We start from the raw sequence: 23,340 nt of genomic DNA, 5'->3' as shown, positions 1-23,340 counted from the left end.
ACCCAAGATCAATAAAAGCCAGGGGTTATTTAGACTGAATTGGAACAACCTGAACCACAGGGTGGGGATTCATTTCTAATCCCCTTACCCATCAATATAGAGATAAAATATTTAGCTAAAGCAATCTATTTAATAGACAATAGCCATGTATTTGCCAGGGGCTGATTTTCTGAATGTACAATCCTGGTTTAACTACCAAAATCCAGTACAGAGCAAATTAAGAGTCTTTATTCAACCTCTTCTCTTCAAGTAGATCTTTAAAATAATTACTCTAATTAATCCACAGAGTAAATGAGACTAAGACAATCAGTTAAGACATTGCTGAATTACTTTGGAAGCCCTAGTTTATCACACAGACTCATTATACACACCTTAGACTCTGCTATAATGGAGCAGATGACACAACTTTACCTGAATAAACTCCTAAGAACCAGTTCAGCACAAACATTACATCTGCAGCTTCTTCTACATATGTCCCTAAATACAGGCCACTTTGTACATTCGCCCTATGGAACAGGGAAGAAAAAATATTACACTATAGATTATACATAGAATTTATACAAATATCAAAAAATTTACCTCAATTCAAGAAATGTATTTTATGCTGCAAAGCGTTTCCCAGCTCACAAGGCCCTGTGTGTCTTCCTTTTAAAAATCTCAATCACGACTTTCAGTTTTCAAAACTGTCTGTGAAGACAGACTTAGAAAAGGAACTTATGGCTGCCGAGGAGAAGGATAGTTAGAGAGTTTGGATGCTCATGCACACACTGCTGGATTTAAAACAAGTAACCAACAAGGGCTTATTGTATAGCACATGGAACTCTGCCCAGTGTTATGTGGCAGCCTGGATGTGAGTGGGGTTTGGGGGAGAAAGGATACATGAATATGTATGGCTGAGTCCCTTTGAAGTTCATCTGAAACTATCACAACATTGTTGATCAGCTATATTCCAATACAATATTAAATGTTCAAAAAAAGAAAAAAAAAAACTTTCTGTGAAGCTGCTAAAAGGAGGGACATGGGAGAGATCACGGGGGATCACACACCACCCGCAGGAACTTTCATCTTTCTTCAGGGAAACTATGTGAGGGTCAGTCCCCCTGACTCTGTGGGAAAGTGAGGCTTCATGTAGACTTTCAGCACTTTCAGTCAGACCAGGAATCACTCACCAGTTTAAAAGCCACCAATCCTGCAGGACGTAGGCAACCTGGAGCAGGAAACAGCAGTCACTCAGACACAGACATCACTGAGCCTCACACCCCGCTCACCAGGATGGGGGATGGAAAAGCTCCAGAACACGGAGACGGTCCTTCTGGCTCAGGTCTTCACCAAGCCCCCTCCCCAGATGACCACAGGTCAGAGGAGGGCAACTTACAAGTTAATATCTTTAAAAGAATTCCCCTTTTCCCTAGAAGGCTTTGCTCCCCAAATATAATGTATGTCAATGCAAATCCAAGTGGACTGCAAAAGGCAGTAATAACAGTACAAATGTTGGGATTTTTCAAAGCAAAAAGCTTGACAGGTACAGTGATGGTCAGTTCCGGTGTCAGCTTGACTGGGCCAGTCTCCAGTGATTCAACCAAACACTCGTCTAGATGTTGCTGTGAAGGTAGTTTGTGGATGTGGTTCACATCCATCATCAGAAGTTAAGTAGAGGAGATCATCCTCAACACTGTGGTGGCCTCATCCACTCAGGCAAAGGCCCCAAGAGCAAAACCTGAGGCTTCCGGGAGGAGGAAGAAATTCTGCCTCAAGACAGCAGGGTCAGCTCCTGACTGAGGTTCCAGCCTGCAGGCCTGCCTTTCTGATTTCACATTCACCAAGCTAGATCCCACGACCTCATGAGCTAATTCATTGAGATAAATCTCTTAATACACAAAAATAATCATAAAATACAGTATAAATAGTATGCAAATATCAACCTTTACATACCTGAGCTGCGATGTTTACCAGAATAAGGAAGATGATGACAGGCCAGGGAGCACCAGCTGTGAAGTAACTTGCATAGGTCTTAAACTCCACTTTTCCTTCCAATTGGTCCTCTAGAGGTAGTGTAACCTGTATGTTCTCAGTCTGGAAGGGAAACATGGCAGTGAGAGATGAAATTTTATATAATGAACCCCAAATTTCAAGAGTTCAACACTGCCCTCCACCGCAAAACTGTGGGGAAACAGACACATCACATGCATGGCAGGAGCGCCGGATGGTCCATCTCCTATGGAAAAGGGTGTGGGAATATCTGGGCAAACCACATATGCGTTTACTCCTGGACACAGCCATCCCACTCCTAGGACTCTATTAGAAATAAAAGAACATTTGCACGAGGTTATTCACTGTTGGGTAGCTTAAAACAGATCATGACTCTCAGCACACACACGACAAAATCAATTAATGTATAAATGCAGAAGTTTGCTCTAAAATAACACACAAAATGATATGGAGCTAATATATCCCTCTAGATGACTTGTGTCACTCAATGATAGAAACAGAAAACACAGGTTCAAAATACTAGCCAAATACAGTGAACTGAGATCACAGAGAGGGCTGGAGTAATCAGTTTGGATAGCACATTGCAAATGTACGATCTGAGTCTATTTGGTTCTGAAATTTCAGAGTGATTCTTGAGTCTAGAAAGTGAAGAGCTAATCCGAGTAATTATCAGAGTCATCCAGGCTCCTGGATTTGGATATTGAAGGTTTGGATATCAAAGACTATCTGTGTATTTTAAGGGAGATCTAGTACGTTTCTGCATTTCTGTCTGGAGGACTTAGAATGCATTATAGAGTCACGGGAGCCTAAAATGTCCTACTCTATCCTGCCCACTGGGATCCAAGGTCGATAAGATGTGGTTCTTGGTCTTGAAGGGTAAGGAGGACAGGAACTAACACTGAAGTGTCTACCGTGCGTCAAGTCCTTTGCACACATTACCTCTGACTTATCACAAACTATCTGACACCGAGGTAAAATACTACCATTAGTCATATGCAGTGCTAGAACATTCCAACATGCAGGATAAGTAGATGATTTACTGTGGCAAGAGCAGGACTCAGTCTAAGGCAGTCTTCACATTAAGCTTCTGGATGCATAAGGGAAGTTGGGAGCCATGAGAGCAAGTAGGACATAACCATGGTAAACTGAAGAGTTCTCAATCAGTGTGAGCCACATGTACCCAGAAATGCACAGCACACAGCAGTGCACCCACTGCTGACCTCCATAGGATTTTCCAACGACACCCAAAGGAGAACCACTAACAGGCTTGCTCCCTTCATGCTCTTCCATGAATTCCATGGAATAAGACTTTGGGAACTTTGGGGTCTACTTTGGGAAAAATGAAGATATCATATCATTAGAGAAGCAGACTGAAGGCCCATGAGGCCACCAAGAGCAAAAAGACCAGGGCACACTGATGGATAGAAACTCACATCTTCGTCTTCTGGAGCCGCATCTTTCAACGAGGGTCTACGAGACTGTAGAGACTGATCCAAAGACTTGGAGATTAGAGTGGGAGTTCCTGGAACTGGAGATGGTTCAGATTGCTTATTCCCCTTGTCGAAAAGGGAAAGAATATCTACCCTAGATTTCAGGAACTCAGAGTAAGTTCCCCTTTTCACTGTTTTGCCCTAAAATTAAAAAAAATTGAAAGGAATTTATTTACTTTTGATAATATTAAAACAACCTAAATACTAATCAAGAAAAATTATGTGGCCTTAAATTATGGTTTTAGTAAAAATTTTAAAAAAAAATGATCCCTGAGTCTAGAATTCTTGTTGAAAAATCTAGTTCAGTCAACTCAGTATAGAACTGAGCATTGTGTTCTCTGCCAAACCCTGTGTTAGGTGCTGGGAGATATGAAAGAAACATGTGCTTATGTGTTTAAAATGCAGGCCATTGACATAAGTACCCTGGGCACTTAGGGAAGCAAAAAGCACAGAGGTTAGTGGGAAGATCAGCGCAATCTCTGTTACAGACAACATGGGAATTGAGAGAAGCCTCCCTGATGGCTCAGACAGTAGAGAATCTATCTGCAATGCGGAAGACCTGGGTTCAATCCCTGGGTTGGGAAGATCCCCTGGAAGAGGGCACAGCAACCCATTCCAGTGTTCTTGCCTGGGAAATCCCATGGACAGAGGATCCATGGGGTCACAAAGAGTCAGACACGACTGAGTGACTAAGCACATATAGCACATCATGTCACAAGCAGAATTTCTTTTAAAAAAAAGTCAGTTGGGGAGGATATTCCAGGAAAGAAATTGAAACTTAACCCAGAGGTGGAGACCAGCACATCTGCATACAGGTAAGAGTCACTCATGAAATTTCCACTGACCACTGTCACTGTCACTGTGCCCGGCTGGGATAATAGGAACCAGCCCCAGACAGAAAATCCACGAGAGGCCTCTCCTTAGTCTCTACAACTGTCCCCAGACACTCAGCAAGTTCCCAACTGAAAATTCAATATTCCACCTTTTAAAGTAATTAAACAAGGAGGCCATGGGGCTGGGGTGGCTCTAAAGCTTTGGCAGTCTGTGTCCACAAACCAAAACCTAAGCCAGAATCAGTGCACTCAGATCCGAGAAAAAAAATTAAGACCAACCACCCACAAGCAGCCAACCAGCCTTCCCCAAAACAGGCAACTGCTTAAGCTACAGCCAATCTCATCATCAATTAGAGCTTAAGCTACTGCCAATCAATCTTCGAACACATGTGACAGATCTTTGCACAGTTTCCCTCCCTTACAAAGTCATATAAAATAATGTGCAGATGTTTCACTATTTTCTGATCCCTAAGCAAGACACACCTGAATCACTCAGTGGCAAACAAAACATTAGGAAAAAAATCCCAGGATGCAAAACTCATCAAGTGCAAGCAGCTCTGGTTAACACTGGTCAGAGAGAAGATGACTCGGGACCCTAGTTGGGACCCCTCTCACCCTATCCCCTGAGGTGAGCCAATGGGAGAAATGCAGTGAGGCATCTGGGTACCATCTGATACTGCAGAACTAGAAACGTATGTAGGATATAGCGTGTCTTGTTCCACTTGGGAGGCAAAATGCATACACCTCTTTAAGGAAATTAGTGCTCACGATTTGATATCTGTAATATACACAATGAAATGACTCATAGTACAAAGACAGCAATTTCACTCAGCAGCCAAGCACTGACAATTCCAAGGGGACAAGGGGGCAGCCATCCTCCCTCTGCTGTGAGAGACGGACCAGACAAACAGTAAGGATGGACCCCAACGCATGCAGGGGTATTCACTGGTGGACAAATAGTTGTTTTGTTAGTAGTAAAATTGGGGATAGTGTCCTCAAAGGAAGCAATAAGGGGACCCTAAAACATCTAGGGATGGAATAAATAGGTTATTCTCCTGCCCACTGATCCTGTGCTCATAACGCTGTCAACACTGGGATCTGCACACTAGAATTGCACTTTCTGCACATGAAATCAACAGCCCTCAAGCTCAAAAAACCTTAACCACCACCCCCTTCCCATTCCTAGAGGATCAGGTAGGAGTCAACACATGGAACTGCTTCCAGAGAGGCAGAGGGTCTGCATTCTAATAATGTTTCTTAGAGCAGAAATTCATTTCTTAAGTGAGGAATTTGACCAAGGGCTTGTGGAACAGTCAGGGGTTAATGACAAAGGTGCTGAGACACAGAGGCAAACAAGCCAAAGAGTGAAGCATCAAATGACCTCTAAGTCTGAACACTTCTCACTACTCTCCACCTAACCCCTCAACCATGCTAGGGGTTGGATGATGCCCCCTCCTCAAATAGATAAGTTCAAATATGACACCTGTGAACATGACCTTGTTTGGAAGCAGGGTCTTTGCAGATGTAATCAAGTTAAGATGAGGTCACTCTGGAGGAGGATGACCCTACATCCAATATGGCTGAGGTTCTTATGAGACTCAGACAAACATGGGGACAATGACCCTGTGACATCAGAGGCAGAGACCACAGTGGTGCAGCTGGAAGCCAAGGAACACCAAGGAAGGCCGGTGAAATAGGCTGGAGGAAAGGATTCTCCCCTGGAAAGCATGGCCCTACCAGCACCTGGGTTTGGGACTTGTAGCCTCCAGAACAGGGAGACGATAAACTTCTGTCGTTTTTATGTCACCCAGTTTGTAGTACTTGGTTGCGGCAGCTCTAGAAACTGATACTCTAGCCTGAGACCACACTTCTGTCTCCTCAGCTTTACTAAGATTCCTAATTACTTCTTCTGTCACCCCTTCAGTGACCATCAGAGGAATATTTCAAATCCACATCAGACCACATCCCTCCTCTGCTCTAGACCATCCGATGGCTTCCATCCTACAACCACCCATTGTCCACAGCTCGGAGATCAGCTCCCTCCCATCCCCTGCTCACTCTCCTCAGACACGCTGGTCTTCCTGACATTCCTCCAACCTGCCAGGTCAGCTCCTTCCTTAGGACTCCCTGCCTCAGACCCCCTCCCCCAGGTGGCCCCCACCTTCATGTCACTCAGACCCCGTGAGGCAGCAGCTCCTCAGGGAGGCAGCCAGGATGTCAGCCCACCTCTCTGTGTCACATCCTCCCCATAAGAACAGGAGCCCCGTGAGGGCAGGGCCTTGTCTTCCTGCTGCACAGGCTCCCACACGTATCAGGCACATAGAGACCTGGGCAGGAAGACCAGCAACTGGAGACATCAGCAGAGAGGGCATCTCTGACTCGGGTGCTCAGCTACCCAACCTCGCTTCTAGTGTTGATGGAAGATGCTCTTTAGGCAAACTATGTATAACAATCACTTAGATACAATCAGATGTTAGTATCTCTAATTTCTAAGTGATACATTTTGACTTAAGTTGTGAAAGAGGAAAATAAAAACTTCTAAACAAAATTGAATCATTATCCTTAACAGATTTCATCAGAACAGTGACCATTTAGTAATACTGTTGCACTTTTATATACTTTAGGGTTTATGTGGCTTAGAGTGTAGTAGTGCCATTTTTGGACTTCCCAGGTGGTGCCAGTGGTAAAGAACCTGACTGCCAATGAGACAGGATTCGATAGCAAGAGACTCGGGTTTGATCCCTGAGTCAGGAAGATCCCCTGGAGGAGGCCATGGCCACCCGCTCCAGTATTGTTGCCTGGAGATTCCCATGGACAGGAGCCTTGGGGGTTACAGGGCTTTGGTTTCATCCTCCAAGGCATGACCACCACCTGCTCTGAGAAGGGGGTGTTTACCATGAATCCAAGGAGAATGACCTGCGGGGAGGTCTGTTCTTCAACACACCTGAGAGGAAAGCAATTCCCCAGACTTCTAGAAACTACTCGCATCTTTCAGTATCAGAATCTGACTTGCATCTTCTAGGTACTGCAACTGATGAGTTACTAAGATTGTGACTTTCTCCTTCAAGGCCTGACGAATACACCTACAAATGCAAAGGCACAGTATGCAAATGCAGATTAATGGGGTGCTTCAAACTGGAAACTTATATTTTGAAAAAAATAAGACAAAGACTACATAGTAGTCAAAAATCTGCAGTTTAAATACCAAATCAATACTAAAAATTAAACATAAATCAATTAATCTGACTAGGTTCTTAACATTTATCCCCAGTAAATTTGAACCTAACTCTGACTATGCCAAAGCCTTTGACTGTGTGGATCACAATAAACTGTGGAGGGAGAGGGTGGGATGATTTGGGAGAATGGCATTGAAACGTATACTATCATGTAAGAAACAAAGTGCCAGTCTATGTTCGATACAGGATACAGGATGCTTGGGGCTGGTGCATGGGGACGATCCAGAGAGATGATATGGGGTGGGAGGTGGGAGGGGGATTCAGGATTGGGAGCTTGTATACACCCGTGGTGGATTCATGTCAATGTATGGCAAAACCAATACAATATTGTAAAGTAAAATAAAGTAAAAATTAAAAAAAAAAAAGAAAATTCTGAAAGAGATGGGAATACAAGACCACCTGACCTGCCTCTTGAGAAAGCTGTATGGAGGTCAGGAAGCAACAGTTAGAACTGGACATGGAACAACAGATTGGTTCCAAATAGGAAAAGGAGTACGTCAAGGCGGTATATTGACACCCTGCTTATTTAACTTATATGCAGAGTACATCATGAGAAATGCCAGGTTGGATGATGGAGAAGCTGCAATCAAGATTGCCAGGAGAGAAATATCAATAACCTCAGATATGCAGATGACACCACCCTTATGGCAGAAAGTGAAGAAGAACTAAAGGGCCTCTTGATGAACGTGAAAGAGGAGAGTGAAAAAGTTGGCTTAAAGCTCAACATTCAGAAAACTAAGATCATGGCATCTGGTCCCATCACTTCATGGGAAATAGATGGGGAAATAGTGGAATCAGTGGCTATTTTGGGGGGCTCCAAAATCACTTCAGATGGTGACTGCAGCCATGAAATTAAAAGACACTTACTCCTTGGAAGAAAAGTTATGAGCAACCTAGACAGCATATTAAAAAGCAGAGACATGACTTTGTCAACAAAGGTCCATCTAGTAAAGGCTGTGGTTTTTCCAGTGGTCATGTATGGATGTGAGAGTTGGACTATAAAGAAAGCTGAGAGCCAAAGAATTGATGGCTATTGAACTGCGGTGTTGGAGAAGACTCTTGAGAGTCCCTTGGACTGCAAGAAGATCAGTCCTGAGTGTTCACTGGAAGGACTGATTTTGAAGCTGAAACTCCAATACTTTAGCTACCTGATGTGAAGAGCTGACTCATTCGAATTGACCCTGATGCTGGGAAAGATTGAGGGCAGGAGGAGAAGAGGATGACAGAGGATGAGATGGTTGGATGGCATCACCAACTCTATGGCTGTGAGTTTCAGTGAACTCTGGGAGTTGGTGATGGACAGGGAGGCCTGGTGTGCTGCAGTTCATGGGGTCGCAAAGAGTCGGACATGACTGTGCGACTGAACTTAACTGAAAAACTTCTAAACAGTAGTTCAATTAAGGAGGCACCAACAGCTAAGTTTTTTTTTTCCCTAAAACTCAGCTTAACAATTATTTACATGTTTCATAAAGGAAAACAACTAAGAGTCCTAAATTTGACCGAACTAAAATACTATTTCATTGCTATGTGGGAATGAAAGAAGAGGGATCTATGTCATATAAAAATGTGTACATTCTAGGGCAACTTTCTACATGATTATAATCAATGATGTAAATATTAGCAACGGAAAAACTAATAGATTCTCTGTCATCTTTGCCACAGTGCATTTGCTAGACACTTGTTCCCAAAGAATGTTAGACAGAAACTGAATCCTAGCGTGGCCTCCATCAATCTCTGCAACATTCCCAGTCCCAATCAGGAAGCAAGACTTCTTTCATTAGGACTGAACACCTTCCAAACATGAAAATAAAAGAACAGAACCCAAAGGGCCCAAATCAAAATGGAAATCATCCAACAGCCCAGAGCACCTATCAGTTCTCTATAGTCAAGACGCCCCTCACTATTGAACCTTAAATTTTTTTCACAGAAAGAAAAAATTACAACTTCTCCTACCTTTTAAAAGCAGGACCCGAGAAACTCAGCCCCAGTCTCATCCCACAGGGTCCACAACCCCTCTAGGGAAGCGAGTGTCCAGGTCTGGCGCCCTGGTGACCACGGGCAGGGCTCCAGGCAGGTACTCTGGGAACCTGAGCCCCTCGCAGAGCAAATCTCAGGAGCTTGGGCCACAGCTCAGCCTGTGAATGAGTCAGATGGAGAATCTGGAGGCAGCAGGCTGCAGCTCAGTCCCTCTCATGAGCCTGACGATGTTAGACGAGCAACTAAACCTCATTTTCTTCATCTCAGAACGTCAATGACAACTTCATCCACACGTTCTGAGAAATCAAACCACCAACACACTCATTAAATGTCAGCCCCCTTCTCCGCTCTTCCCTAACCACAAGTGGCCCTGTGCTTTGGACTCAGGACAGAAAAGTCCTAAGGAGACACTCTGGACACTGGGTCTGTGATCAGAATCAGGACCCCAGGACATAGACACACAAACCATTGTTTCATTAAGTCCAAAAGGATTCATTTTTACCCTTTAGCATGTGTTAGTTCAGTGTTCATACTAAGTTTCTTAACTAACACTTTTTTCAGATTTAGTACTAAAGCTTTTAAATATAATTTTTTTCTCCTTAATTCATAATTACCTGCCAGTAGTCTAAGAAGGCATATGTTAATTAAATCTAATGGACTGTAAAGTCCAAAATAGACCAACACAAAAGTTTTTAAATTGTTTTCTTAACATTCCATCACAGATGAGGTAACATAAATAATTACAACAAAGTGATCAGTTGATGCTTTGAATTTTTCCTAGATAATGCTTTTATCCAAATCATTAGGAAAATACACTATTTTCCAGGTTTTCAGAGTAAAGATTTCCAAGTCATGCCAGAGAAATTACTGAGCAGCAACCAGTTGTTTAACTGTTATTCCTATATAAATGCTGTATTAATCCTATAATCCCACATATAATCCTATATAAGGGCTGTCCCTGACCGCTCAGCTGGTAAAGAATCCGCCTGCAATGCAGGAGACTCTAGTTCAATTCCTGGGTTGGGAAGATATGCTGGAGAAGGGATAGACTACCCACGCCAGTATTGCTGGGATTCCCCTGTGGCTCAGCTGCTAAAGAATCGCCTACAAAGCAAGAGACCTGGATTTGATCCCTGGGTTGAGAAGATCCCTTGGAGAAGGGAAAGGCCAGCCACTTCAGTATTCTGGTCTGGAGAATTCCAATGACTGCATAGTCGTGAAGTCACAAACAGTTGGACATGACTGAGACTCACTTTTCTGGGGAGACACGGGAGCCCTGAGACTCTCTGGGGAAACATCTGGAAGAAGACACAGCAAGTGCAGGGGTCCTGGGACAGAACATGCTGGGCTGAGGCGCCTTCCTGCATTCACAGCTTGGGGGCAGTTGGGGGACTCATAAATGGTCAAGGGCACCCAGAGAGGGCTGTGGGAAGACAGAGGGGCACTGGCGCCCCCTGGAGGAGTGGGAGGAAATGGCAGGTCCCATCTTCTCTGTGGGTCCTGTGCATTGCTCCCTGGCTCTGGGACAGAGGGACCAGTGTGCACAGACAGGCGGGGTGAGAAAGGACCCCACAGAGCCAGCACAGCCAGACACCGAGTCGGGGTGGAGCTGGAAAGGCTGAAGGGGGCAGACGGCAAGGAAGCCTGTTCTCTGTCTGAGGACCTGGAGCTGCTTCCTGAATGTGAAGAGGGGTCTGAGAAGGGCTGAAGCAGGAGGGTGAGCTGTGTAGACAGCAGTGTGGGAGTCTGATCAGGACAGACCCAAAGACTTGATAATGCAGGAGGCGGGGGTGTGGGATGTGGGGCTGAACCAGGACAGGATCCACAGCTGGACACAGGTGAGACAGCATTAGTTCACCTAAGGCCCCTCACCTTCTGAGGGTGACAGAACCCGTTTAGTATTCACAGCATAAACTGTAAAACTGACAAACCTTAATGACCTTCCTTCATGACTGAAGGAATCTGCTAATCATAAGTAGAAGTGTGATTCATTCACTTTTAATACAGAACCCTTCACATGACTAAGCTTCCACGTGACCACCATCTCTCACAGCATATTGTTCCGTCCAGTTCTCTAGCTTGAGAACACTCTCCAGCTGCTGCTGAGTGATTTCCTAAATTGCTTTCATGCTCTCTGCTTTTGCTTTAAATCACCCTAGAGAATGTGGTTCTGATTAGCAAACAACTGTCTTAAGCCTGCTTCTCTCAAGTATATATCCAAAGTCATACACCTAAAGTATTTGAGAGGATTTTATAAATATCTCCTGTGTTCAAAAAAGAACTCAGGAGAATTTCTGTGATCAGCACACTGTACTTCACTCCAATTACCTTCCCCTGTGACATGGATGCAACAGCCAGTAGGATCTGTTCCTGCCCTGATGGGGAACTTGTGCAGATGTTCACAAGATGGGATGACACACATTTGTGAGTTCAAGGTAGGATCCTGGGAATAAAGAGGCTGAGATACTCACGATGCCAGGAGGGTGGGGGTAGGGAATCACTGTCACAGCACTAGCTCCTGTCTTTGAACTCATGACAAGACACAGGCACTTCTCTAAGGAAAAATTCATCAAGTCATGAACAGGAGAAGGTGGGAGGTCAGATCAGAGAACTGGAGGCCATGCCATGTGTCATCTGCCCTGTTCTCTCATGTTCTCAAAGATTCAGTGCTACTATACAGTGCCAGGGTCCAGCCCCAGTCGATCCAGGGTAATTTGAAGGGGAGACAGTGTGGCATCTTAGAAAGAATTATTTAATTAGAAATATAAGAGGGATTAGGAAGAAATAGTATAGTGGGAAATTTAGTGGAGAAAAGATGCTGAATAACTTGGTTTACGTGGAGAACTAATAAAACCTCAGGACAAGAGATTTGCACCATCTACATTAGGCCACCAGTGCCCATTTGAATAGCGGAGGGTGCCCCACCTTAAGCTCCCTCTCTCGTGGATCTCAGAAGCCAGGGCAAGTAAGTAGACATGGCGAGCCTCCACACCCCAAATGGGAATTCAGCCTGAAAAGCAGAGAAGGAGAATAGACCACACAGGGGAAACCAGTCTTTCCAGTGACTGGCCCATCTTCTAGTGTCCAGAAAGACCTTTTATACTCTTTTTTTGTACATAGAGACCAATGGATAATATAAAATTATGCAGCATCAGCAGCCCTGACTCTTATTGAGACCAGGCTTTCTCTCTGCATACCTAGTTGTATACACAAGTCTTCGGTGATTTACATCATCTACTGGCCAGAGAGCCAATTAACATTTTACGGCCCTTTTCTGATAAGGGTCTGTCAACCAGAGAACTTATTTGTGCTGTTCTTCCCAAAGTCTGGTGCCACTCTCAGAAAGCACTAAATAAAGTTACATTCATAGCAAGGATACAACAATTTGTAACAATGAAAGAAGTACAGTGATTTATAACAAACAGAAGAGTAATTAACTCAAAAGTCTAGTGTTGCTAACATCAAAACTACTATATTCCTTTTTCTATATCCCAGTTACCTTGATTAATAACCTTCAGGTGCCTAAAAGATAAAGAATATGGAGGCCTGGCAGCAGTCATTGACTCAACAGTGAAACCTGTCACCAATATAATTTTTAGCTCTTTAGAAAAGGCTCTGTATCTTTAAGATGCCTTAAGCTTTGTGCCTCTCATAGTTGGGGGGCTGTAAGCAATTCACAAATTGTAAAAGTCCGGGCAGACCAGTCAGGTAAGTTAGAAAGCTATCAGAGGGGTTTAAACTGAGACATTCTTTTTATATGCAGGAGACTGTTAACTGAAGCCCTGAGTTAACTTTTTCCAGAGAATGTCAGAAGAGCAGAAAGCACAGTACAATAAAACAGGCAGATTCTGGTTTTGGGGGGTAGATGTTCAGGAAAACCCAGGGAGAACCCCTGAAGCCAGATCACGCTTTTGCGTTTTGTCAGGCTTCCTTCCTCATGACCTTTGCCACGGGTGGGATTCCTCACGCTGGCTCCCGGCAATGCAGGTTTGTATAAGTGTTAAATTTATATAACATGAAATTTACCATTTTAACAATTTTAAGCATACAGCCCAGTGGCACTAAGTACATTCACATAGCTGTGCAGCCATCACCACCATCCATCTCCACAACTCTTTCTTCACCCCAACACTCAGCACATTCTACACCCAGGCAGGTCCCACCAAAGACTAACGACCCCAGCTTAGTGGACATGGAATCCCAGCTCCTTGTGTCCAGAACTCAGAGTTCCTCACGTCTCCCTCTCACACACTGGACTCTGCTGAAGTCTCTTCACTTTGCTGTTTCTCAGATTCACTTGACACTTTAACCATCAGTTCCTTAGAATTTGGTGACAGAGACTTTAAAGAGTTAATCATTACCCTTAATTATACTGGACCTAATCTAATCTGACTGGTGTGCTTAGATGAAGTGGAGACTAAGACACAAGGACCAAGACACAGGATTGCAAATCAATGACATTGGAACACACCCTCCCACCATGCACAAAAATAGATTCAAAATGGCTTAAAGACTTAATCATATTAGAGGCAAACATTCTCTGACACAAATTATACCAACATTTTCTTAGGTCAGTCTCCTAAGGCAATAGAAACATAAGCGAAAATATATAAAAAGAGCTTTTGTGGTGGCTCACTGGTAAAGAACCCATGTGCCAATGCAGGAGACATGGTTTCAATCCCTAGTCCAGGAGGGTCCCACATGCCATGGAGCTTAAGTTCATGGACCACAACTACTGGGCCTGTTCTCTGGGGCCTAGGAGCCTCAACTACTGAGCCCACACACCCTAGAGCCAGTGCTCTGCTCAAGGGGAGCCACTGAGATGAGAAGCCCACACACTGCCACTAGCGAGAAGCCCCTGCTCATCACAATTAGAGGGAAAGCCCCACCAACAAAGAGCCTGCATAGCCATAAACAAACAATTATTTTTAATTTTAAAAAAGTAAACAAACAGGACCTAAGCAAATTTACAAGCTTTTGCACAGTAAAGGAAACCATAAACACAGTGAAGAGACAACCTACAGAATGGGAGAAAGTACTACAAGTAATGTGACCAACAAGGGCTTAATTTCCACAATATACAAACAGCTCATACAATTCAACAACAACAAAAAATCCAATCAAAAAATAGGCAGAACTAAATAGACATTTCTCCAAAGGACAGACACAGATGGCCAAAAGAAGCTCACCATTGTGAATTATTGGAGAAATGCAAACCAGAACTACAATCTGGTATCACCTCACACCAGTGAGAATAATAATCATTAAAATAACAGTGGCTGAGAGAGAATGGAGTAAAGAGAACCCTCCTAGACTGCTGGTGGGATTATCAGTTGTTACAGGCATTATGGAAAACAGTATGGAGATTCCTCAGAAAACTAAAAACAGAATTATCTTATAATCCAGTGATCCCATTTCTGGACATATATCTGGGGGAAACTATAAATCAAAAAGATACATGCAACCCTATGTTCATAGCAAAACTGTTCACAATAGCCAAAACATGGAAATAACCTAAATGTCCATAGACAAATGAATGGGTAAAGAAGATGTGATACTTATAGACAATGCAATACTACTCAGCCATAAAATAAAAAGAAAGAAAGAATACCATCTGCAGAAATGTGGATGGACCTAGACTTTATCATACTAAGTGAAGTAAGTCAGAAAGAGGACAGATATCACGTATCACTTATAGAGGAATCTAAAATATGGCAAAAATGAACCTACCTACAAAACAGAAACAGACTCACAGACAGTGAACAGACTTGGGGTCGCATGGGTGGAGGGGGTGTGGGGAAGGGATGGACTGGGAATTTGGGGTTAGCAGATGAGAACTATTACGTGTATAATGGACAGACAACAAGGTCCTATGGTATAGGGCAGCAAACTATATTCAGGATAGTCAATATCCTGAGGTAAACCATAATGGAAAAGAGTATTTAAAAGAATGTACAGCTGTGTATAACTGAGCCATTTTGCTGTACAAAGAAAGTAACACAATATTGTAAATTAACCATATTTCAATAAAAACTTTTTTATAAAGAAGGACAGAGACAAGGGGTGCTCGAGGACAGAGGGGAGACCATGTGAGGACACCGCACGGTAGCTGCCACCAGCGGGTGAGGAGACGTGCTCAGCAGAGACCAAAGCTGCCTGCTGCTGAATTCCTAGCCTCGAGAACCATGAGAGAATTAATTAATTTCTGTTCTCTAAGCACCTCCATCTGTGACAACTTGGTAGAGTGAATGTTTCTGTCCTCAAAATTCATGCATTAAAACCTAATCCCACTCTTTATTAGGAGGTGGGGCCATCAGGAGGGGATCAGATCATGAGGGTGGAGCCTGCATGAAAGGGATTCAGTTGAGTTCAGTTCAGTCACTCCGTCGTGTCTGACTCTTTAAGACCCCATGAATCGCAGCACGCCAGGCCTCCCTGTAGGGAACAAGGTATAAGGAAGGTTGAGAAGTGCTTGCAAACGAGACTCTCAACCAGGGCTGAACATTCTTGCAAACGAGATATTCAGCTAAGAATCCTGTTTGTTCCCATGGGAAAGAACATTGCTTGCACACAAGGATGTTTCTCTGATTCCTCAAAAGGAACAGACCTTGGGACAAAACGGATTCTAAGTTGATAAGGAAGTTCCCCAAAACAAAGTCTTAGCTGCAGTAAATAAGCCAAGGAAAAGGTTATCTCGCCCTGCGCCTGCGCACTGTATAGTCTCTGAATCGTAGTGCTTGGCAGCTTGCCCTGTAGGTTGTTGTGCAAGGGATATAAAATAAAGCAGCTGTAAGAAGCAAGTGTTAAAATATAAAGATTTAAACCACTCTGCAGTGTTGGTGTTTCATTCCGTCGCCAGCATCTGGCGCCCAACGTGGGGCTCGACGGAACCGAAAGGGTAAGCACCCCGGGGCAAAAGGCTAAAAGGGGGACTTTGGGGAAATAGAGAAAAAGAGAAAAGAATAAAAATCCGAAAGGGTAAACACCCCGGAGCAAAAGGCTGAAAGGGGGACTTTCGAGAAAAAGAGAAATAAAAATCCGAAAGGGAGACTTTCGAGAAAATAAGAAAAATAAGAGAAAAAGAACAGAAAAAAGAAAAAGAAAAAACTATGGGGAATTCCCCGTCTTTAAAGTCACAATATATGGAGCTGGTTAAGGGGCTCCTGCATTCTATAGGAATTAAAACGTCTACTCGCCGCTTGAGTGAGTTATTCTGTCTTATAGAGCAGCATTGCTATTGGTTTCAGTATCAAACAGAAGTACAGCTGAATTTGAAGGAATGGAAAGTGGTGCAGAAAGAGTTAAGAAGGCAGCATCAAAAAGGAAATGTGATTCCTTTAAGGCTGTGGACTCTATGTAGCACTATAACGCAGGCTTTAAAATTAATGGCTGCTGACAGTGAGGCTGCCTCATGTTATCTTGAGGAGGGGGCTTCACCTCGGCCTCCGCCCAAACCTCCGGATGATAGTAAAAATTCATCCACTGAGTCAGATAGAGATGTGAGTTCTGGGGAGGATTCAGATTCTGTAGAGACAATGACTGCTGCCTTTTGAAAGGTTTTATTAAATAAAAAACAAACTTCCAAGGCTGTTAACCCTTCTGCACCACCTTACGCATCCCTATTTCTGGTAGCTGCTGACAAGGCTGAGATAGGGAGAGAGAGTCAATAGTTTTAAAAGTACGGGAAAAAGTATATTTTGGGGAATGCTTATTAATGACTCTCGTCCTTTAATGTCACTGATTATTGAAGGTAAACAGTTTGAAGGATTAGTGGATACAGGAGCAGATGTTTCGGTTATTTCTCTCCAGCAGTGGCCTAATGACTGGAAAAAAGAAAAAATTCCTCTTGTTTTAACAGGCTTAGGATCAATAGCAGATGTGTGGAGAAGCGCTCAACCTTTGTCATGCCAATTGTCTAATGGAAAGAAAGTATCTATTTCTTTTTACGTTGTTAATATACCTATTAATATCTGGGGAAGAGATCTTTTATTTTCTTTAGGAACAACACTCACCATCTCGTTGGAAAACTTGTAGCCACTGCTCAGATTCCTCGAGCTCTCCCATTGAAATGGTTAACTGATGTCCCTAAATGGGTTGAGCAGTGGCCGCTTCCAAAAGTAAAGCTCTAGGCTTTAGAACAATTAGTAAAAGAACAGCTTCAATCTGACCATATTGAACCTTCTACGTCTCCTTATAATTCTCCTGTTTTTGTCATTAAGAAAAAATCTGGTAAATGGAGAACGTTGACTGATTTAACAAATGTATAGACACGTTAACAAATGTATAGAACCTATGGGAGCTTTGCAATTAGGTCTCCCTTCTCCTGCTTTGATTCCACAGGATTGGTCTTTGATGGTTTTAGATTTGAAGGATTGTTTTTTTTTTTTTAATATTCCTTTGCAAATAAAAGATAGAAATAAATTTGCTTTTACTATTCCAGTGTATAATCATGGGCAGCACGTAAAACGTTATCAATGGACAGTGTTGCCTCAAGGAATGATTAATAGCCCTACACTTTGTCAGGAGTTTGTTGATTGTGCTCTTATTACTGTGAGACAACAATTTTCTAATTGTCTTCTCTATCATTATATGGATGATCTTCTATTGGCAGCTCCTAGTAAAGAGGAACGAGATAAATTTTTTATTCATGTGAAGAAAGCTTTAAGTGATTTTAATCTTCAAATTGCTCCTAAAAAAATTCAAACTGAATTTCCTATTTCATATTTAGGTGCTATTTTGGAACGACAAAGAATAAAACCTCAAAAGGTCCAAATTAGACGAGATAATTTGAAAACTCTTAATGATTTTCAGAAGCTTTTGGGTGATATTAACTGGTTACGTCCCATGTTAGGGATTCCTACACATCAATTGCGTCATTTATTTTCTACTTTAGAGGGTGATACTGCTCTTAATAGTCCTCGATCTCTTACTTCTCAAGCAAAAGAGGAATTACACTTTGTAGAGCAATGGTTGAATGAAGGGTTTCTTACTTATCTACAACAGGATCAACCTATATATTTCATAGTGTTCCATACTCCCTATTCTCCTACTGGAGTTATTGCTCAATCTGCAGGGTTGATTGAGTGGGTGTTTTTACCCAATAACTATACAAAAAAGCTTACTACTTATATGGATAGAATTGTTTTCCTTATTTTGAAAGGTCGAGGCCATATTACTCAGTTAATTGGAAGTGACTCTCAAACAATTATTACTCAACTTACGTCCACCCAAATTTCTAATTGCTTACAGTTTAATGAAAATTGGCAGATAGCTCTTGCATCTTATTCAGGGACTTTTTCTAATCAATATCCTCAATCTAAAATGATAGATTTTCTTCGACATACATCAATGGTTTGTAAATCTCCTATATCTAATATTCCAGTTGAAGGAAAAACTATTTTTACAGATGCCAATAAAAATACTGCTGGCTATTGGACTGATACTACTTCTAAAGTTGTTCCACATTCCTTTTCTTCTGTGCAGCCTGCTAAACTTTGGGCCATTTGTTTGGCATTACAGGATTTTTTCAATATTCCTATTAATATTGTTTCTGATTCTAAATATGCAGTCTTTTCATGTATTTATCTTCCTGAAGCCACTCTACCAGTAACTTTAAAAACTAATATTGATAAATTATTTTTTTCAGGTTCAACAATTATTAATTAGGCGAACTAACCCTGTCTTTTTTACTCATATTCGAGCTCATTCTTCTCTCCCCGGACCATTATCTCAAGGAAATGCAAATATAGATGCCTTACTTTATCCTTTACAGTCTGCAACACAAGAACATTGCTTATATCATACTAATTCTAAAGGGTTACAAAAAACTTATTCGTTAACATGAAAACAAGCTCAACGCATTGTTCGTTCTTGTTCCATATGTGCACCATTTATTTTGCCCTTTGCCCCTCCTGGAGTAAATCCCAGAGGACTACAATCTAACCAAATCTGGCAAATGGATGTTGTTTTTATTTCTTCATTTGGTAAACAGAAATATGTTCATCATACTATAGATACTTATTCTCATTTTCAATGGGCTGCAGCTTTAAGTTCAGAAAAGGCAGATTCTGTTATTACTCATTTATTATTTTGTTTTGCTATTATGGGCATACCTATAGAATTAAAAACTGATAATGCTCCCGCATATCAATCCTCTAAATTATCTCAATTTTTAGAACAATATCATATTAAGCACACTTTTGGTATTCCTTATAATAGTCAAGGACAAGCTATAATTGAAAGAGCTAATCAGACTCTTCGAGAATACATTGAAAAAATAAGAAAGGGGGAGAAAGGTGTGATATCACCAAGGGATGTATTAAATAAAACACTATTAACTCTTAACTTTTTGAATGTCTGGGGAAAAAGTGAGATTACTCCAGCAGAACAGCATTTTGGCAATTCAGAAAAGACGACAAAAAGCTTTGAACATTCCTAGGTATGGTATAAGGATGAGATAAAGGGATGGGTTCCAGCAGTACTTCACTTCTTGGAGCGAGGGTATGCTTTTATTTCTGTGAATAATTCCAGGATCTGGGTTCCATTGAGATTGGTGAAGTTGCAGGATGAGCGACCCAATCGTGTGCCAGTTTCAGGAACTGTCAATGCAGAGGACTTTCACCTTTGCGACAAGAGAGGCAAGCCCACCGACATGGGGACAGTTGACGAAGCTGACTCAAGAAGCTGAGAAAACATTGCAGGGATCATGACCCTCGTCTAGTTATGAATTTCTGATTGTAACTTGACTCAATGTATAAATCGTTCCTGGTGGGAAAATGGTAAAAACAAGATGGTCCATTCCAGTAATTACTCTTTGGTCATTGTGAAAGCACGGACTGAACTCTGGTTACCTGTTAATCTTACTCGACCTTGGTCGGACTCTTTTGCTGTCACTCATCTTGTGAATGCTGTACAAACTCTTCTCCATCGATCTCGAAGAATGCTTGGCATTGTCATCGCATCAGTTCTCGCCGTGGCTTCAGTAACAGCAACAGCAACTGTAGCAGGTCTTGCTTTGCATCAGGGCATACAGACTGCTGATTTTGTCAGGGAGTGGCATAAGGATGCTCATTTATTGTGGCAACAACAGCATGATTTGGACGCTCAATTGGCTACTGATGTATTGAATTTACAACACACAGTTTCCTGGTTAGGAGATCAAGTGACTGTGTTAGCTACAAAGAGTGTGTTAAAATGTGATTGGAACTCATCTCACCTATGTGTAACCCCTGTTCCCTTTAATATGAGTGAGGGTTAAGAAAAGGTGAAAAGGTCTTTAGTGGGACACCAGAATTTAACTGCTGAAATTATGGAATTGGAACAAACTGTATTGTCAACTTTTAGTAAGACGCTGCCTGATATTCTTGGTTCTGATATACTGAAGAGTCTTCAAGAAGGATTAGATAACCTTAATCCTTTAGGGCATGTATCTACATTGTTAACAACATCCTTTGTGAATACTTTGTTAATTGTTGCTTTATGTTTTATTGCTTTTATAGTCTACCAGCGCTGGCGAAAAGGGAAACAATTGAAAGAAAAAGCTTTGCGTATTCAAGCGCTTATTCAGCATCTACAAGAAAAGAAAGGGGGAGATGTAGGGAACTAGGTTTAAGGAAGGTTGAGAAGTGCTTGCAAACGAGACTCTCAACCAGGGCTGAACATTCTTGCAAACGAGATATTCAGCTAAGAATCCTGTTTGTTCCCATGGGAAAAGAACATTGCTTGCACACAAGGATATTTCTCTGATTCCTCAAAAGGAACAGACCTTGGGACAAAACGGATTCTAAGTTGATAAGGAAGTTCCCCAAAACAAAGTCTTAGCTGCAGTAAATAAGCCAAGGTAAAGGTTATCTCGCCCTGCGCCTGCGCACTGTATAGTCTCTGAATCGTAGTGCTTGGCAGCTTGCCCTGTAGGTTGTTGTGCAAGGGATATAAAATAAAGCAGCTGTAAGAAGCAAGTGTTAAAATATAAAGATTTAAACCACTCTGCAGTGTTGGTGTTTCATTCCGTCGCCAGCACCTCCCTGTCCATCACCAACTCCCGGAGTTCACCCAAACTCGTGTCCATTGAGTCAGTGATGCCATCCAGCCATCTCATCCTGTTGTCCCCTTCTCCTCCTGTTCCCAATCACTCCCAGCATCAGAGTCTTTTCCAATGAGTGAACTCTTCACATGAAGTGGCCAAAGTATTGGATTTGTGCCCTGATAAAAGGGACCACAGGGCTCCCTCACCCTTCCACCACGTGAGGACACAGGAATCAGACCCTCACCAGACGCTGAATCTGTCAGCACCGACTTTGACTTTCTCAGCCTCCAAAACCAAGATAGATAAACTTCCATTATTTCTAAGCCACCCAGCTCTGGTCTCCTGTGAGAGCAGCCTGGATGGACACAGTCCTAGAAACTAACATAGGACCTGACAATGAGAATTCCCAGATGGCTTCTCTCTGCCAAAAACCCTGCCTCCTCCAGACGAGGACATGCCTGCTATTCTCACAGCCCTGCTTCCTCCTCCCTCCACACCTGAGCTTCTATCCTACCTTCAAAAAAGGACTGAGTCCTCTTCTCAGCCTCCACATACCCGCCCAGCCTGAAGACCCCCAGAGCACCACTCACCCAGCTCCGGGCACAGGGAGCTTTCCAACTTCAGGGAAAGCCTCCAGCTGACACTTCCACTTCCGCTTCCACTTAGTACTTCCTACCCTGTAGGGAAACTCTCTAAACTGTGACTCTGCTGAGCTTTCCCAGGCATCTTTTTTAACCAGCTCCATGTAGAGAGAGATTCCTCAGAGGAAGGAATAACAGCTGGGCATCCTAGTCTCCCTTATTCGGCCCAGTGTGGTCCTTCCCCTCTCCTGGCTCACCATCCTCCTTGTAAACTGAGAGGTTTTGTGTAGAAACATCTGTAAGGGCATCAATCTCAGTGTAAACAGCAGGACATTAATAAGTGCAGCTGGAAGGCTCATTGCCTTTACAAGGTGAACAAGAGCAAGGGGTAGATTGTGGAGGCTGTTTCAGAAACAGTGAATTCATGAGGCTTTCAAAGAGGCCAGTCTAGTCTCTATCAGAGGCCTTGGTCAGTGTGTGTTAGGACAGAAAAGCATCAGAGCCCTTCTCCTTCAGGAGTTCTGTGGCCAAGAAAGAGCCACTGATAACAAATTCCAGAAACAAAGTGAGAGTCAGGACTTCAACCAAGACACCAAGTTTCAAATTCAAGGTTACCCTACATGAGGGTCCAAGTATTAATTCTAGTAGGAATCCATGAAGCAATGTTAAATAATTGAGCCATATTCAGATGTGAAATAAATCATTTGTAAATTCTAGCCTTTATTATGTATTTCCAAACCAACAGATTAATCAATAAGCATAAACCAACAGTCTTTCCACAGAAGTCCTATGTCAGTACTGAAAATTTCACTTCTAATGTGTCTTCAACACATGATGGAGGAAAAGGACTGGCATCAAGTTACCAGGTTACCAAGTCCTACTCTCTGATTTACAATTTTTACATTGCCCTTTTTACCCCTGGGGTCTGGATCCATCAACTGCAAGTCATGGGGGAACCTGCCATCTATCCCTCATTCGCTAAAGCATGGACCCCACTCTCCTCCACACACTGGAAGCACCTGCTGTATTTTCCTGTCCTCCCCTCATCATGATGTAAGATTTCTCTACGATGAATCTTCTGTGGAGGGAAGGGAGGAACACCAGGGCAGCGGGAGCTAAGGCTCTTGGAGCACAAAGGCTTTCCTGAGCTCCCTTCCCTGATCCCTACAGGGTTCCTGGAAAGAAGAAATGATATAAAACAGGTGCAAA

At 42.7% G+C, this 23,340-nt stretch overlaps 1 protein-coding gene and 1 long non-coding RNA gene across 2 annotated transcripts in view; one reads left to right on the top strand and one right to left on the bottom strand.

Moving 5' to 3' along the window:
- LOC101109370 (ATP-binding cassette sub-family C member 4-like) overlaps positions 1–23,340 on the bottom strand; it is a 151,072-nt gene that overhangs the window by 83,546 nt on the left and 44,186 nt on the right. The window contains exons 13-17 of the mRNA XM_042255125.2: positions 7,299–7,395; positions 3,423–3,620; positions 1,933–2,073; positions 1,170–1,207; positions 412–506 (exon numbers count right to left, since the gene is read on the bottom strand). Coding sequence (XP_042111059.2) covers positions 412–506; positions 1,170–1,207; positions 1,933–2,073; positions 3,423–3,620; positions 7,299–7,395 — 569 coding nt within the window. The remainder of the gene's footprint in view (positions 1–411; positions 507–1,169; positions 1,208–1,932; positions 2,074–3,422; positions 3,621–7,298; positions 7,396–23,340) is intronic.
- Positions 15,930–21,509, top strand: LOC114116631 (uncharacterized). The gene is made up of 2 exons (XR_003590498.3): positions 15,930–16,423; positions 20,056–21,509. It is a non-coding gene; the product is annotated as an uncharacterized LOC114116631 (long non-coding RNA).

The sequence above is a fragment of the Ovis aries genome, chromosome 10 (assembly GCF_016772045.2).
Source record: "Ovis aries strain OAR_USU_Benz2616 breed Rambouillet chromosome 10, ARS-UI_Ramb_v3.0, whole genome shotgun sequence".
In the NCBI taxonomy this organism is placed as follows: domain Eukaryota; kingdom Metazoa; phylum Chordata; class Mammalia; order Artiodactyla; family Bovidae; genus Ovis; species Ovis aries.
This window is presented reverse-complemented; position numbering and strand designations above follow the sequence as displayed.